Source organism: Ceratotherium simum, chromosome 13 (assembly GCF_057802395.1).
Source record: "Ceratotherium simum simum isolate JZ-2026a chromosome 13, ASM5780239v1, whole genome shotgun sequence".
NCBI classification, from domain to species: domain Eukaryota; kingdom Metazoa; phylum Chordata; class Mammalia; order Perissodactyla; family Rhinocerotidae; genus Ceratotherium; species Ceratotherium simum.
In genome coordinates, this window is record NC_141912.1 from 56032237 (window position 1) to 56050917 (window position 18681).

General features: G+C 36.9%; 1 protein-coding gene across 2 annotated transcripts in view; it reads left to right on the forward strand.

Moving 5' to 3' along the window:
- Positions 1–16565, forward strand: part of ZNF451 (zinc finger protein 451) — a 94091-nt gene extending 77526 nt beyond the window's left edge. For both annotated transcript variants that reach the window (XM_087438760.1, XM_087438759.1), the window contains one exon: positions 14771–16565. In XM_087438760.1, the coding sequence (XP_087294886.1) occupies positions 14771–14817 (47 nt within the window). In that variant the 3' untranslated portion in view covers positions 14818–16565. The remainder of the gene's footprint in view (positions 1–14770) is intronic.
- The last annotated feature ends 2116 nt before the right edge of the window (positions 16566–18681 follow it).

Consider the following 18681-nt stretch of genomic DNA (forward strand, 5'->3'; position numbering starts at 1 on the left):
TCTAAGATCTGCTCTGGAGGTTATGCCTACTTAGCAGGTATTGTGACTCAAATCACTAGGAAAGAAAAGAGGGCAGCATTATGTGGATGGTTGCCATTGCAAAACCATCTTTCCATAAATGTCAGCAGTTTGCCTTAGAGTTCCTTTAATTAATAGCAATCAATATAATTATTAATATTATAGTATAATGTAAACAGTAAAACTCCATATTGTGGCCAGTTTAAAAAACAGGATAAGAGAGATTAGTATGGTCATTTTTTACTTTAGTTAATGTTTATGAAAAATCTAATATTTTCAAAGCTGCTCTTAATCATAACTTGTGAGAGTCAGAATATTCTCTCATTTTATGTAAAAACTTAGTTTTCTAAACATTAAGTAATTTGCCTCCCTATTCACAGCCTCAAAATGACTGCGGCATGATTTGTGTATAGGTCTTCTAACTCCTAGTACTGCCATAATTACCTCTCCTTCAAAGAAAATGAAATTAAGGACAAGAGAAAGGAGAGTAAGAGAAACATAGACTTAGCCATATAAAAGAAAAACAGAGACATCCTTCCCGCAAATGTTCTTTATTTCTTCACATTCATATTTCTTCATGTTCTTTGAGTTACTGTCTAATGTCCTTTCATTTCAACCTGAAGGAGTCTCTTTAGCATTTCTTGTAGGGCAGGTCTACTAGTAAGAAACTCCCTTAGCTTTTGTTTATCTGGGAATATCTTAATTTCTCCTCCATTCTTGATGAATAGTTTCTCTGGATATACAATTCTTGATTGACAGTATTTTTTTTCTTTCAGCACTTGAAATATGTCATCTCACTGCCTTCTGACCTCCGTGGTTTTTGGAGAGAAATAAGCTATTAATCTTATTGAGAATCTTTTATATGTGATGAGTTGCTTCTCTCTTGCTGCTTTTGTTGTTTTGGCTTTTGACGGTTTGACTATAGTGTGTCTCAGTGTAGATCTCTTTGAGGTTCTCTCGCCTGGAGATTGTTGAGCTTCATGTATCTTTCATCACATTTGGGACATTTTTCAGCCATTATTCTTCAAATATTTTTTCTGCCCCTTCTCCTTCTGAGACTCCCATAATATGTGTCTTAGTCCATTTGATGGTACCCCTCAGGTCCCTTAGGTTCTGCTTGCTTTTCTTCATTTTTCTTTGTTCTTCCAACTGGATAAATTGTGCTATCTTCAAGTTTGTTGATTCTTTTTTCTATCTGCTTAAATTTGTTAAACTCCTGTAATTAACTTTTCATTTTAGTTGCACTTTTCAGCGCCAGAATTTCTGTTTGGTGGCATTTCATAATTTCTATCTCTTTATCGGTATTTTTATTTTGTTCATATATTGTTTTCCTGGTTTCCTTTAGTTCTTTGTTCATGGTTTACTTTTGCTCTTAGAACGTATTTAAGACAGTTGGTTTAAAGTCTTTGTCTAGTGAGTCCAATGTCTAGGCTTTCTCAGGGACTATTTAACTCTATATTTTTCCTTTCAATGTGCCATACTTTCATGTTTCTGTGTATTCATTGTGTTTTTGTTGAAAACTAGCTATGCAAATATCATAGTGCAGTACCTCTGGAAATCAGATTCTGTCTCTTCCCCAGAGTTTGCTGTTCTTGATTGTTGAAGGCTTCAGTTGTCCTTTTGTTTAGTTACTTTTCCAAACTATTTTTGTAAAAACTATAGTCCTCGTCATGTCTGGTCACTGAGGTCTGTTCCTTTAGCTTGTGTTGAGCTAGTGTTTTGACAGAGACTTCCTTAAATACTATGAGCTAAAAAAAACAAAAAAAAAAAACAAAAAAAACAACCTCTCCCAGTGTTTGCAGATGGGCTGTGTACTGGGGCCCTCAACATTTAGCTAGGCTAGCACTGAGCCTACAGAACAGCCAGTGGTGAAAGCTTAGAGATGTCTCAGGTATTTTCTGAGCGTGCATCCTGTCCTGGGCATGTGCATGGCTTTCTAAATTCTCTAGTACACATAGATGCCTTTTTGTTTTCTTTGCTGAGGAAGATACACCCTGAGCTAACATCTGATGCCAATCTTCCTCTTTTTTTTTTTGTTTTCTTTTCTGTATGTGAGCTGCTGCCACAGCGTGGCCACTGGTAGACAAGTGGTGTGGTTCCATGCCTGGGAACTGAACCCAGGCCCCCAAAGTGGAGCGCACCAGACTCTAACTACTAGGCCATCGGGGCTGGCCCCACATAGATGCTTTTGAATGTTCTACTTTCCCAAAGAAATTCTCTTCATGGCTTTTCTTCCCAGGAATTAGGCAGTCTATTATATGTTTCAACCATAATCTTTTGCCCCAGTCTGTAGGTTTTTTATTTGCCTTACAATGTTTTTGACCAATGCCGCTGCCTTTCTGTCCTGAGTGGGTTCCAAGCTAGGCAAAACAGAAACAAATGCTTTGTGTCAGTCTTTAGGGTAGCCCCCAGACAGATTAGAACAGACCAACACAATAATTTGTAGTTCTGCTCTGCTCCATGTGGACCAGGGTCCCATACTAGCAATATGGGCTCCTGCCTTCAAGACTGCTGCCGAATCAGGGAGGTGATGGGGAAAGGGCCAGTAAAAATACCACAAGGCTTTCCTACTGTTTTTATATTTTCTTTTTCTTGATTCAGTGTTTGCTTGGTTGCTGTGAACCTTTGAATGTTTTTCAGACTTTTGACAAAGTTGTTTCTGATGGTTTCTGCTTGTGTTTCCTTATTTCTGTGGAAGGACAGGAGTTGCCTACTCCACCATTTTGTTGAATTCACTCCAAGACTGATTTTATTTCTTCTTTAAATATTTCAGAGAATTCACTAGTAAGACTCTCTGGGCCTGGAGTTTTCTTTCTGGGAAGTCTTTTGATAATAAATTCATTTTCTTTAATATATATAAGTATTTGGGTTTTGTTTCTTTTTGTGTCAGTTTTGGAGAATTGTGTTTTTAAAGTCGTTTGCTCATTTTACCTAGATTGTCAAATGTACCAATGTAAAGTTCATAATAATATTCCGTTATTATGTATTTTTTTTTTTTCCTGTATGATCTGTGGTAATATCTCATTTGTTCCTGATACTGGTAATTTTTGTTTTTCTCTAATCTTTTTTTTTTTTTTTTTGCTGAGGAAGATTAGCCCTGAGGTAGCATCCATTGCCAACCTTACTCGGTTTTTGCTTGAGGAAGATTAACCCTGAGCTAACATCTGTACCAGTCTTCCTCTACTTTATATGTGGGTCACTGCCACAGCGTGGTTGATGAGTGCTGTAGGCCTGTGCCTGGGATCCGAACCCCTGAACCGGGGCTTGCCAAAGCAGAATGCACCAAACTTAACCACTACTCTGTAGGACCTGCCCCTGTTTTTCTCTCTTCTTGATTAGTCTCACTAGAAGTTTATCAATTTATTTGATCTTTTCAAGGAATGAACTTTTTGTAGTTGATAATTTCTCTCTTTTTAGTCTGCTTTCAATTTCATTGATTTCTGCTCTTTATTATTTCCTTCCTTCTACTTTGGGTTTAATTTGCTGATCTTTTATAGCTTCTTAGTGTGACACTTAGATTGTTAACTTAAAGCTTTTCTTGTTTTTTTAATATAAACATGTAAAAGTATATATTTTACTCTAAGCAAGCTTTTTCTATAAAACACCAGGTAGTAAATATTTGAGGCTTTGTGGGTCCTATGGTTTCTGTTACGATTACTCAACTCTGCTTTATAGCATGAAAGCAGCCATACACAATACATAAGCAAATGAGTGTGGATGTGCCCAATAAAAGTTTATTTATAAAAATTGCCCGTGGACTGGATTCTGTTCACAAACTATAGTCAACCCTCTACTTTTGCTGTGTTCCACAAATTTTCATATCTTGTATTTTTGCTATCAATCAGTTTGAAATATTTTCTAATTTTCCTTGTACTTTCTTCTCTGACCTGTTGGCTTTTTAGAAGTACATTGTTTAATTTCCAAATATTTGAATGTTTTATTATTCATTTCTAATTTTATTTTGTTGTTATAAGAGAATATATTGTGTAAAATTTAAATCTTTTGAAATTTATTGAGATTTTTGTGGCCCAATATGTGATCTGTCTTGGTGAACATTCCGTATGCACTTGAAAAAAACGTGTTTTCTGGGACTGGCCCGGTGGCATAGTGGTTAAGTTCATGCACTCTGCTTTGGTGGCCTAGGGTTCACAGGTTTGGATCCTGGGTGCACACCTACGCACTGCTTATCAAGCCATACTGTGGCAGGCATCCCACGTAAAATAGAAGAAAATGGGCACAGATGTTAGCTCGGGGCCAATCTTCCTCAGCAAAAAGAGGAGGATTGGCGACAGATGTTATCTCAGGACTAATCTTCTCACAAGAAAATAAAAATAAAGAATGTGTTTTCTCTATTTATTGGGTAAAATACTTTATAAATATCAATTAGGTCAACATGGTTGATAATATCAGATCTTCTTTATCCTTTCTGATTTTTTTATCTGGTTGGTCTATTGATTACTGCAGTAGGGACAATGAACTCTTCATCACTGATTGTGGGTTTATTTTTTCTCTTTAGTTTTGTTAGTTTATACTTTTGTATTTTGAAGTTCTGTTTTTAATTGCATATATATTTCTGATGTCTTCCTTTTTTTTTTTTTAAATTCCTCTTTTTTTAATATATATAATTTTATTTATTTATTTATTTCCCCCCCAAAGCCCCAGTAGATAGTTGTATGTCATAGCTGCACATCCTTCTAGTTGCTGTATGTGGGACATGGCCTCAGCTTGGCCGGAGAAGTGCTGTGTCGGTGCGTGCCTGGGATCCGAACCCGGGCCGCCAGCAGTGGAGCACGTGCACTTAACCGCTAAGCCACAGGGCCGGCCCTCTGATGTGTCTTCCTAATGAACTGGCCCATTGATCATTATGAAATATTCTTTATCTCTGTTAATACCTTTTATCATGAAATCTTTTTTATCTGATTTTAATGTAGCCACTCAAGCCTTCTTTTTATTTTTTAAGTATTTTAGGAGGTCATATTGGTTTATAACATTGTGTAATTTCAGGTCTACATTATTATATATCAGTTGCTGTATGGACTGCATTGTGCTCACCACCAATAGTCTAGTTTCTATTCATCACCATACATATGTGCCCGTTTACCCCTTTCACCTATCCCCCAACCCCTTTCCCTCTGTAACCACTAGCCTGTTCTCTTTATCCATGTGTTTATCTTCCACATATGAGTGGAATCATATGGCATTCGTCTTTGGCTTATTTTGCTTAACATAATACTCTCAAGGTCTATACATGTTGTTGCAAATGGGATGATTTTGGCCTTTTTTATGGCTGAGCAGTATTCTGTTGCATATATATATATATATATACACACCACATCTTTATCCATTCATCAGTTGATGGGCACTTGGGTTGCTTCCACATCTTGGCTATTGTGAATGATGCTGCAATGAACATAGGGGTGCATAAATCTCTTTGTATAGTTGATTTCATGTTCTTTGGATAAATACCCAGTAGTGGGATAACTGGGTCTTATGGTATTTCTATTTTTAATTTTTTGAAAAATCTCCATACTGTTTTCCACAGTGGCTGCACCAGTCTGCACTCCCACCAGCAGTGTATGAGGGTTCCCTTTACTCCACATCCTCTCCAACATTTGTTATTTTTTGTCTTGGTGATTATACCTATTCTAACTGGTATAAGGTGATATCTCATTGTAGTTTTGATTTGCATTTCCCTAAAAATTAGTGACATTGAACATCTTTTCATATGCCTGTTGGCAAACTGTATATCCTCTGGAAAAATGTCTGTTCATATCCTCTGCCCATTTTTTTAATCAGTTTTATTTTTTTGTTCTTGAGCTGTATGAATTCTTTATATATTTTGGAAATTAACTCTTGTTGGATATATGATTTGTAAGTATTTTCTTCTAGTTGGTGGGTTGTTTTTTTCATTTTGTTCATGATTTCCTTTGCCTTGCAGAAGCTCTTTAGTCTGATGTAGTCCCATTTGTTTATTTATTCTTTTGTTTCCCTTGCCTGAGTAGACATGGTATTCAAAAAGATGCTGCTAAGACCGAGTGTACTGCCTATATTTTCTTCTAGGAGTTTTATGGTTTCAAGTCTTACATTCAAGTCTTTAATCCATTTTGAGTTAATTTTTACGTATAGTATAAGATAATGGTCTACACTATTTCGCATGTGGCTGTCCAATTTTCTCAACACCATTTCTTGAAGCGACTTTCCTTTCTTGATTGTATGTTCTTGGCTCCTTTGTTGAAGATTAGCTGTCCATAGATGTCTGGTTTTATTTCTGGGCTTTCAATTCTGTTCCATTGGTCTGTGTGTCTGTTTTTCTGCCAGTACCATGCTGTTTTGATTACTGTAGCTTTGTAGTATATTTCAAAGTCAGGGATTGTGATGCCTCCAGCTTGGTTCTTTTTTCTCAGGATTGCTTTGGCTATTGAGGGTCTTTTGTTGATCCATATAAATTTTAGGGTTCTTTGTTCTATTTTCATGAAGAACGTCATTGGGATTCTGATTGGGATTGCATTGAATCTGTAGATTGCTTTAGGTAGTATGGACATTTTAACTATGCTTATTCTTCCAATCCATGTGCATGGGGTATCTTTCCATTTCTTTACATCTTCTTCGATTTCTTTCAATAATGTATTATAGTGTTCAGTGTATAGGTCTTTCACCTCCTTGGTTGAATTTATTCCCAGATATTTTATTCTTTTTGTTGCGATTGTAAATGGGATTGTATTCTTGACTTCTCTTTCTGCTAGTTTGTTATTAGTGTATAGAAATGCAACTGATTTTTTTTTTTTTTTTTTGTGAGGAAGATCAGCCCTGAGCTAACATCCATGCTAATCCCCCTCTTTTTGCTGAGGAAGACCGGCTCTGAGCTAACATCTATTGCCAATCCTCCTCCTTTTTTTTTACCCAAAGCCCCAGCAGGTAGTTGTATGTCATAGTTGTACATCCTCCTAGTTGCTGTATGTGGGACGCGGCCTCAGCATGGCTGGAGAAGCGGTGCGTCGGTGCGCGCCCAGGATCTGAACCCAGGCCGCCAGTAGCGGAGCGTGCGCACCCAACCGCTAAGCCACGGGGCCGGCCTGCACCTGATTTTTGTAAGTTGACTTTGTACCTTGCAACTTTGCTGTAGTTGTTGATTATTTCTGATAGTTTTCTGGTGGATTCTTAGGGTTTTCTATATATAGAATCATGTCGTCCGCAAACAGAGTTTTTTTTTTTCCTCTCCAATTTTGATACCTTTCATTTCTTTTTCTTGCCTAATTGGTCTGGCAAAAACCTCCAATAGTGTGTTGAATACGAGTGGCGACAGTGGGCACTGTTGTCTTGTTCTTGTTCTCACAGGAATGGCTTTCAGTTTTTCCCCATTGAGTATGATGTTGGCTGTGGGTTTATCGTATATGGCCTTTATGATGTTGAGGTACTTTCCTTCTATACCCATTTATCATAAATGGATGTTGGATCTTGTCAAATGGTTTCTCTGCATCTATGGAGATGATCATGTGGTTTTTGTTCCTCATTTTGTTAATGTAGTATATCACATTGATTGATTTGTGTATGTTGAACCATTCCTGTGTCCCTGGTATAAATCCCACTTGATCATGGTGTATGATCCTTCTAATGTATTGCTGTATTCAATTTGCCAATATTTTGTTGAGGATTTTTGCATCTTTGTTTATCAGTAATATTGACCTATAATTTTCCTTCTTTGTGTTATCCTTGTCTGGTTTTGGTATCAGGGTGATGTTGGCCTCGAGGAATGAGTTAGGAAGCATTCCATCTTCTTCAATTTTTTGTAATAGTTTGAGAAGGATAGGTATTAACTCTTCTTTGAATGTTTGGTAGAATTCTCCAGAGATGCCATCTGGTCCTGGACTTTTGATTTTGGGGAGGTTTTTGATTCCTGTTTCAATCTCTTTGCTTGTGATTGGTCTATTCAGATTCTCTGTTTCTTCCTGTTTCAGTTTTGAGAGGTTGTATGAGTCTAAGAATTTATCCATTTCTTCTACGTCCAATTTGTTGGCATATACACTCAGGCTATCTTATGTTTAATGTTTACATGGTATATATTTTTCCATCCTTTTACTTTCAATCTATGTGTGTGTTTATATTGAAAGTACATCTCATATGGACACCATAAAGTTCGATGTTACTTTTTTTGTGTGTGTGAGGAAGATCAGCCCCGAGCTAACATCTGATTCTGATCTTCCTCTTTTTACTGAGGAAGATCGGCCCCGAGCTAACATCCATGCCCATCTTCCTCTGCTTTATATAGGACGCCACCACAGGATGGCTCGACAAGCAGTGCATCGGTGCGCACCTAGGATCCAAAACTGATGTACCCCGGGCCGCTGCAGCGGAGCGCACACACTTAACTGCTTGCGCCACCGGGCCGGCCCCTCCATCTTACTTTCTGATTTACTCTAACAATCTCTACTTTTTAATAATGGATTGTTCAGTCCATTAACATTTAATGTAATTTCTTACGTGGTTGGATGCTTGTTTGCCATTTTGTTTTCTCTTTGTTCCCTCTCTTGCCTCTTAGTTCCTCCTTTGTTGCCCTCTTTTGGATTGTTATAATCTTTACGTTTTACTCTTATATTAATTTAATGTTTACCATTTTAATATATCTAGTGTCTTTTTAGCCCCTTGCACCTATTTTTATGGTTGCTCTAAAAATTACAATATATATATATTTTTCTTTTTACATTATACTGAGTGCTACCATACTCCACTTCATCTAAAATGTAGAAACCTTGCAATACTATAGGTCAGTTTACCTCCTGCCTCCAATGCCCTATGCGATAATTGTCTTGTGTATTACATCTACATGTGTTATAAACGCTACAAGAAAATGTTATTTTTTGCTTTAAACAGTGCTGTGAATTTTAAAGAAGGAGAAGAAATACATAGTCTTTTATATTTACCTACATAGTTAACCATTTCCAGTGATCTTCATTTTTTCCAGTAGATTAGAGTTTCCATCTGGTGTTATTTTCGAGAACAGCCTCGAGAACTTCCTTTCTTCCATTAAAAAATGTGATGCATTTGTGTGTGTGTGTGTGTGTGTGTGAGTGTGTGAGGAAGGTTAACCCTGAGCTAACATCTGTTGCCAATCCTCCTCTTTTTTTGCTGAGGAAGACTGCCCTGGGCTAACATCTGTGCCCATCTTCCTCTACTTTATATGTGGCGCACCTGCCACAGCATGGCTTGATAAGCGATGCTTAGGTCCACACTCAGGACCTGAACCTGTGAACCCCGGGGTGCCAAAGCAGAGTGCATGAACTTAACCACTGTGTCACCAGGCTGGCCCCAAAATGTAATGCATTTTTGTTAGTGATGAATATTCTGTTTTTGTTTATATGAAAATATCTTTAGTTTTCCTTTAATTTTGAAGGATATTTTCTCTGGCTTTCGAATTCTGGTTGACTAATATATTTTCCCTTCAGCACTTTAAAGATGTCATTCCATTGTCTTGTGGCCTCCATTGTTTGTTACCATAAGTCACCATAATTTATATTATTGTTCCTCTATATATAAAGTGTCATTTTTTTTCCTCTTGTTGCCTTCAGTATTTCTTCTTTGTCTTTGGATTTTAGCAGTTTTTGGTAATGTCCCTATATGTGGTTGTCTTTGTTATTTATCCTGTTGTAGTTTTCTTAGCTCCTTGTATCTGTAAGTTGATAGGTTTCTCCCAGTTTTAGAAATTTCCAGCTATTGTTTCTTGACAATTTTTTTGCCCCACTTTCTGTTTCTTTTCTTTTCTTTTGGAATTCCAATTATACATATGTTAGGCAGCTTAAATTTATCCTCAGGTTTGTTCTTTTTTTTCCCAATCTTTTTTCTCTATTCTTCATATTGGATAACTTCTATTGTTCAACCTTCAAGTATATTGATGCTTTTTTCTGCTGCCTCCAATGTTAAGCTCACCTAGTGAATTTTCCCTTTCAAATATTGTATTTCTCAGTTCTAGAATTTCCATTTAGTTGTTATTTTATAGCTTTCATATCTCTTCATATCTTTGTTGAGTTTTCCTATCGACTCCTCCTTAAAGTCCTTGAAAATATTTATAACTTTTCTAAAGTCCTTTTCTGCTAATTCTAACACCTTGATTATCTTGGGGGTTAGTTTCTATTGACTACTCTTCCTCTTGACTGTGGGTCACATTTCTTGTTTCTTTGCAAGTCAAGTGAGTTTTGATGTATACTGGATGTTGTGGATGTATATTACAGATTCTCTGGATTCTGTTATCTTCATCTGAGGAACGTTGGTTGTTTTTTTCCCTTGTAGGCAGTTAACTTGCTAGACTCAGCCTCCAAACTCTGCTTCCTCCACAGCCGGCAACAGCTAAAATTACTTTTAGCTTTCCAACTGTTGCTTTTCACTGAGAATCTTGGATCCTCTTCTGTGTGTGCACAGTTCAGAAGTCAACCAAGGATTTGTGGATTTGGGGGATCCCCTTCCTGTTGCTTTCTTGTTTTTGTTGGGATCTTCTTCTTTCCCTTGGACCACCCCCATCCCACCCCAACTCCACTTTCCAGCTTCTCTGACAGACCTAAACTCTGTCTTTGGCTCCTCAAGCCACAAAGAGGTTGGCTTTCTGGGTGAAGTTCTTCCATCTTGTTCCATAGGGATTGGGGAATGCCCTAAAGCAAAAATCTATAAAGCTGCAAATTTAACCTTGTGCAATTTGCTTCTTTCGGTGATGAACTTCTGAGCCCTTTCTACCTGATTTTTTTGCTCTCCAGTGCTTTAAAATAGTTTGTAATTGTTATCTGTGGGAAGGTTAATCCAATATAAGCTACTCCACTATTATTGAAAGTGGAACCATTTAGTTGATTTTTTGTTTTTATCGAGTCTTTTAACAGGCAAGTTTAATTCATATAAGCTCACTGTAGATATTAATATTTTTATATTTATTTCTGCTATTTCATTCTTAGCTTCCTCTTTTTATTTTTTTAATTGGTTTGTTAAGTTGTATACTTTGTTTCTACTCTTTTGTAGTTCCCTCTGCATTGTACCACATTTTTTATATATAACTTAAAAGACTAAAGTATATCTACATGTTGTCTGCCTCTATACAATAATAAAAGGAGAACACTTTGACTCTGATCATCTTCCCCCAACTTACATGCTGGTATTCTCCAGTATTTTGGTTCTGTGTGTATATGTGTATAGTATAATGCACATAAAAATTGTACAAAACATCACAAAGCAGATAACCATCCCTCAGGTTAAAAAAATAGAACATCACCAATGTATTAATTTCTTCGGGCTGCTGTAACTAAGTACCACAAACTAGGTGGCTTAAAACAACAGAAATTTATTGTCTCGCAGTTCTAGAAGTCAAGCTGTCTGTAGGGCCGTGGTCCCTCTCCTAGCTTTTGGCAATTGTAGGCATCCCTTGGCTTGTAGATGTATCACTCCAGTCTCTGCCTCCATCATCATGTTGCCATCTTCTTCCTGTTTGTCTGCTTCACGTGGTATTTTCTTCTTATAAGGGCACCAGTCCTGTTGGATTAGGGCTCTCCCTAGTGACATCATTTTAACTTGATTACACCTGTGAAGACCCTATTTCCAAATTAGGTCACATTCAGAGGTACCAGGGGTTAGGACATATATTTTGGGGACACAATTCAACCCATAACAACCAGTACCTCAGAAGTGTTCCCTGCATTCCTTCCTACTGCCTCCCCTGCACTCATTCCCAAAGGTCAGTAACCACTATCATGTCGTAAAACACTGGTTTAGTAGTGCTTGATTTTGAACTTATCTAAATGGGATCATCTAGACCATCACTGTCTGGTAGAATTTTCAGTGATAATGAAAATGTTCTAATAGTCATGTGTTTATTAATAAGCACTTGAATTGTGGCTTACCTGAGGAACTGAATCTTAAATTTGATTTAGTTTTAATTAATTTAAATATAAATAGCCACCTATGGTCAGTGTCCATCATATTGGACAGCACAGGCATAGTCTATATTCTTTTGTGTCTGGATGCCTTCATTCAACATTGTTTTACAGATTTATGCAGGTGTTAGCATGTAGCTTTGGTTTGTTCATTTCTAATACCTGTATAATAGTCTATTTTATGTATATATCATAATTCATCTATTATTTATAGACATTTGATTTGTACCTTTTGGCTATTACAAATAATGCTACTGTGAACATTCTCATACATGTCTCTTGGTGCACATATGTCCATATTTCTGGGAACATATACCTAGGAGTGGAATTGCTTTTGTTCAACTTTAGTAGGTAATGCCAAATTGTTTTTCCAAAATGGTTGTGCCAATTTCTTTTGTCCCAGTAGTGTATATGAGTTCCCATTGATCTGCATCTTCACTAATCATTGAAATTATTTAGTCTTTTTAAGTATAGCTAGTGATGGGTATGTACTAGTATTTCTTTGTGGTTTTTTTGTGTGTGTGTATGAGGAAGATTGGCCCTGAGCTAACATTTGTTGCCAGTCCTCCTCTTTTTGCTGAGGAACATTGGCCCTGGGCTAACATCTGTGCCCATCTTCCTCTGCTTTATATGTGGGATGCCTGCCACGGCATGGCTTGATGAGCAGTGCGTAGGTCCACGCCAGGGATTCAAACCTGCGAACCCTGGGCCGCCGAAGCGGAGCGCGCAAACTTAACCCCTACACCACCGGACCGGCCCCTCTTTGTGGTTTTAATTTACATTTTTCTGATGAGTAATGTTTATTGACCGTTTTGACATAATCTTTTGTCAATCTTTTCTTGACAGTTTTTTTGGATCATCTTTTTATTGATTTTTCTGGGTTGAAAATCTTTCAGTTCTTTCTGGGTACAAGTTCCATGTATTTTCTCCCACTCTATGTTTGCCTTTTTACTCATTGAATGGTATCTTTTGATGGATAAAAGTAATTTTAGGGCCGGCCCCATGGCTTAGTGGTTAAGTGTGTGCGCTCCGCTGCTGGCAGCCCGGGTTCAGATCCCGGGCACACACCGACACACTGCTTCTCTGGCCATGCTGAGGCCGCGTCCCACATACAGCAACTAGAAGGACGTGCAGCTATGACATACAACTATCTACTGGGGCTTTGGGGAGAAAAATAAATAAATAAAATTATAAAAAAAATAAATAATTTTAATACATTCTAAATTAGCATTCTTTCCCATAATGTTTTTTGAATTCTATTTAATAAATCTTTCCCCACACTAAGGTCATGAAGATACTCCCTTGTATTTTCTAGAAGCTCTGTTATTTTGCCTTTCACAATCATATATACAGTAAATCTGAAATTTATTTTTATATATTCCATAAGGTAGGGGTAAAATTCTGTTTTGTTTGTCCATAGGCCTATCAGTTGTGACCCACTGCCATTTATTAAAAAGACCATCTTTTCCCACCATTCTGCAGTGCCACTTTTGTCATAAATCAAGTTTCCATATATGCATGGGTCTGTTTCTGAGCTCTCTATGCTGTTCCTTTGGTCTGTTCATCTATTCTTGCTCTGGTACCAACCACACTCTTCATTACTGCAACTTTATATTTGAGATATTTTCATATCTCTTACAAGTCTTGTCATTCTTGTTGTTCTTTGCTGGGAGCGTCTTGGCTTTTCTTTGCATTTCCTCATCCCTTTGAATTCATCTTAGGGCAACTCACTGACCTTGAATCTAGCATTAACTTCACACACAGTGTATGTTAACTGACAGCATTTTAAATTACAGACATCATAACACCAGTGCCCCAGCTCAGAGGAAGGTACAGCTGCATCTTAGAGGGATCACTGGCGCCTGTGAACCAAGTAGGCTCTGAGAGACTGGATAGGATGAGATAATTCTGGTCTGAGAAGCTAGTGAAGGCCAAGAAATTGGCACCTAATTCCACCCTTATTGGCTTTAGCACCCATCTCAGGGAGAAAAATGGAGAAAGACCTGTGAGCCCAAGAATGTCTGTCTTGTTTACTATTACATTCCTGTGCCTAGTGTACAGTGGGCATTCAATAAGTGTTACATGAGTGCATATGTGTATATAATATATGCTTCTCAGAAGACATCATATAGCCATGAGTTTCACTCTGCCTTAGATGCTGGAAAACTTTAAACTTTTAATAGCCTGTGAGATTTTGTCATTTCATGGTTTTACCTATTTCTTTCTTTTTTTTTTCTTTATTGATGTAACATTGGTTTATATAAATTTCAGGTGTACATCGTTGTATTTCAGTTTCTGTGTAGACTACATCACATTCACCACCCAGGGACTAATTACCATCTGTCGCTGTACGCATGTGCCCCTTGACCCTTTCGCCCTCCTCCCATCCTCCCTTACCAATCTAATCTGTATCTGTGTGTTTGTTGTTGTTGGTGTTTTTATCTTCCACTTGTGAGTGAATACCTGTTTCTATTTTAAGTCTTAATTACCTCAAGTCTTTTTGGAAATAAGTGCATAGATTTTTTTTTTTTTAATATTGAATCTAGTGATTACTTGTTAGTGATTCTAGCAGTTAGTTGACTTTCTACATCTCTAAATGGAAATAACTTGCAAGTTACTTAACACATTAAGCTCATTTATAATATAATTCAGTTTGAGATTATATCCAGATTCTCATTTTTAAAATACGCAAATTTTATGATGGAGAAACTGCCAAGTTATCCTAAGTTTCTCCAGTTTGTATTTCCTTTCCTTCTTGAAAAGACAGACGTAGTTGATGAGACTTACATAAAGCACATGTTAATTAGTTTTCTGCCCTAAATATTAAAATTCTCTGTTTTTTAATGCAGATGTGGAATTAGAAGAAGCTATTAGAAGAAGTCTTGAGGAAATGTAATTAAAGATATTACTGTACAACGTCAAGTGACCTTGAAGAGACTCAGGATAATGAATTCTTGAGTTTGTTTTCTAAAGGAGACCAGAAATCTACTAGTACAAATGTATTTGAAAAATGCTTTTTTGCTTTTACATGTTGAAAATATGTTTGCTTTGTATTTTTGTGCTATTTTGCAAAAATGTACAGAGGAATAAAATACATGTTAATGCAAATATAAATCATGTATTCTGTGTCACAGTTTCCCAGTTAACATTGAATTCGTATATTTAGATTAAAAGAATTTAAAAAAAATAGAAAAGCTCTTGACTATTGTTTGTATGTTTCCCGAATGGCATTAGTTCTTTAATTTTGTTTGTACTGTACAGATGATTCTGTTTTATTTTTTTAGGAGTGAAAATGAATATAAATAAAGCTGTCATACCCCAGTTTTTCTGTCAATGCCACTTATCGTGGCACTAATAATATATAATACTTCTGAGATCTTTGTCTATGATGATTAGAAGAAAGTAATGGAAACTGATCATGAAACAGATTAAAAATTTTACCAGCAGAGTTCTTGGTGGATTTCACTCAGATGTATAGTCCTGCTTTAATTAGAGCAGCACATTGCTGGAATAAAAAAAAACAACAACAAAACCCTAACTTCTTTGAAATTATTAAAAAGAAACCTTTTCCATTCCTTTTACCTGCTTAGACTTTTATGTGACTTGTATTATCTACTGTTGAAAGAGAATCATGTGAAAATATTTGCATAGAATTAAACTTATTTTTAATAATGTTGGTCCTTTTTTATATATATTTGTGTAAATGTAATATTCTTCGAAAAATAATGTAGACAGTCTACTCAGGAGTAATCTTCCTTAACCCTTTACAATTTTTATTTCATATGGAAGTATCTTCACTTTAGTTATTCATTAAATTATCAGTTTCCTACATTTAGTGTTACATATGTAATTTTTAAAAGTTGAGGCCCCCATTGTGACTAATAAAAAATACCACATAATTAGAAGACTAAGAAGGGCTTGTCAAACTATTTTTGTGTATATGTTTCATGTTATTTGACCAGAAATGTCATCCCTAAAATTTTGAGTGGTAATTACTTACCAAACTTAAAATTTTCTATAAATATAAATTTTTCTTTAAGACAAAAAAAATCATGGCTAGGATTTTGTTTTCTCTGCAACTAGATATTTTAGTGTGAAATAGCATTACTGTTTTTTTTATTACTATAGTCTTTTCAGTTCACATTAGAAACCATTTTGTGTGTTTATTTCTTAAGATGTCAGTTCTGTACTACCTGCTTGCATTTTTTTTAAGTTGACCTCACGCTTTGAGAATTTACCAGTCATTTTTCCGAAATGACCACATTGTACCTTTAATTTGTATGTTAAAGTGGTCAAGCAAGGCTTTAGGAGGTAGTCACTAAGCCAGACCTTCAAGACATCTGCAGAAGCTTCCTCAGCAGTGAGGAGCAGAAAGGATGTTCCAGAAAGAAGAGTGCTTAAGCAGATGTAGGGAAGAGGAAACAACACGTCTTTGCCAGAGGTGCCACACATAGGTGTGATGTACACTGACATTCTGTTAAGCTTTTGTAGTGTAGAGAGTAACTGAAGCTTTTCATTTGACAGGAAAGGAATATTTCATCGTGACCTTTAAAAAAAGGTAATTGGGTTGTTTAATGTTTTACTTAATAATTGTCACTGATTGTATTTCTACTTGTTAAGCAATTAAAAATCATTTTTAAATTACTTCATAATTTGAACTTAATTTAGACACAAGGGGGAGAGGTAATCAGTGGATGATATTACAGAAAGTTATATGGATTATTAAATTATCAAAGTAAATGTTTTGAACATTGACAAAGGTGCTTATCTTTTTGTTGCTTCATTCATTCATTTATTCATTCATTCACTCACAAAGTATTTACTATTTACCATGTGCCAACGACTGTGTAAGCACTTGAGATATACCAAGCCCGTACTCCTCTATGGAGCATACACGTGGCGGGGGAGTGGGGTGTGTGTGCGTGCGGAGATAGAATGATAGAAAAGAAGCAAGTATATCTGATAGTGATAAGTGTAATGAAGGAAAATAGGGAAGGGAAAGATAAATAGTGCTATTTTTAATATGGTGGTCAGAAAGGATGACCAGGTGAACTTGAGCAAAGACCTAAAGAAGGTGAGGGGTGAGCCATACAAATATGTATGGGGAAGAGAATTCCAGGTAGAGGGTGAAAAGGTCTAGAAGTCAGCTTGATCTGTTCATGGAAAAGCAAGAAGGCTAGTATGGCTGAGCAGGATGAATTAGGAGGTTAACAGAAGTTCTTGAGGACTTTCTGAGGATGTAGGTTGGCTTTTACTCTGAAATGAGGAGTCTGAAGGTTTCTGAGAATAAGTCATGTGATCTGCCTTATCTAGAAGGATACTGTAGTCACTGTACTGAGAACATACATGAGAGGCAAGAGTAGAGGCATTAAGACCAGATAGGAGGGTAGTGAAGTAAGCCAGGTGAGAATTGATGGGGGCTGGGACCAGAGTGGTGGCACTAGAATTGGAGAGAAGAATCTGGATATAGTCTGAAGGTAGAGCTGACAGGATTTACTTATGGATTGGATCTAGGATATGAGAGACAGAGAGTCCAGGATGATTCCAAAATTACTTGATAGACTTTCAAACCATTGACAAAATGTCTTTGGATTCCGAGTTTGCTTCGTGATATGACAAAATATGTTTGATGAGGTCAAATAATCCCCTACACCAATAGTTTATTAGTATTTAGATTGAATTCAGAGCTGTTGACAGAGGAAAAATTCACTGAATTCAAACAGCAGATATTTATTTGGGCAATTAGAATTGCAATTTAGGGAGCACAGATCCAGGTAGAAACCCAAATAGTGTCCCGATTACAGGAGAGGCACTTGGGTTTTATAGGGAAAAGGGAGGAAGATGAGGTAAGTTGTATTAAGGAACAATTTATTAGTGCTAGATGAGGTAAGGCTAGGTTTGTACTTCATAATTGGTTAGCCATTTGGTCATCAGCAAAGTCCAATTTCATCAGTCCCTACAAACGGGATATTTTTGTCCTTACTGACTTCTTGGAATGTTGGCAGTTTGGTCCAGTTTGGAAGCTAAAACAAGACTGCAAGGCAATTCCTCTGAAATGGCTGCTCTGGCTCTATTTTAATATGGCTCCACTCATGTCATCTTTCACAGAGGGAATCAGTATCCAGGCTTAAGGGCCTCATCTCTGTTCAAGCATATAAATAACTTTGATCTCAGATTAAAGGTTGTGATTCACCTTAAACCATTATTATGTATCATTTTATGTGCCTTGTACATGCTCATCCTTGCAGTATGAGGCATGTAGTTATAATGAGATGGGAGCAAAGCACAAGTTTTTAAGTAGATAATCTTTGTACTCCCAGCCGTTTTCCACTTCTGCTGACCTTTATGGTGTCTGACCTAGTGGTCTACTGCATCTTTTCATTCTTAACAGATTTAAATAAATTGGGTGTGAAATGGCCTTAATACCAATTATTTCACTCAAATGCCAACAGGAATAATTTTTTAATAGGAAAAGTCAAAAACCCCTTCAGTAGAATAGGTGGAAATAAGGGAAATTCACCTTGCTTCCTACTACATCCGGATAGAGCAAGATGGGGTAGTTTTTCCTTTTTTCCTCTATAAGCTGCGGTGGGGTGGTGTCCAGGTTTCATTCTTCTCATCTCAGGAAAGTGACAAACAGGACAGGTCAGGCGAGTTTAGACTGCCTAGGAGCGGTCCTCAAATGCCACCTGTTCCACAAAGGGACCTCTTCTCCCCACATCAAAGGACTTGAACGTTTCTGTCTGCTGTGAATTACTGG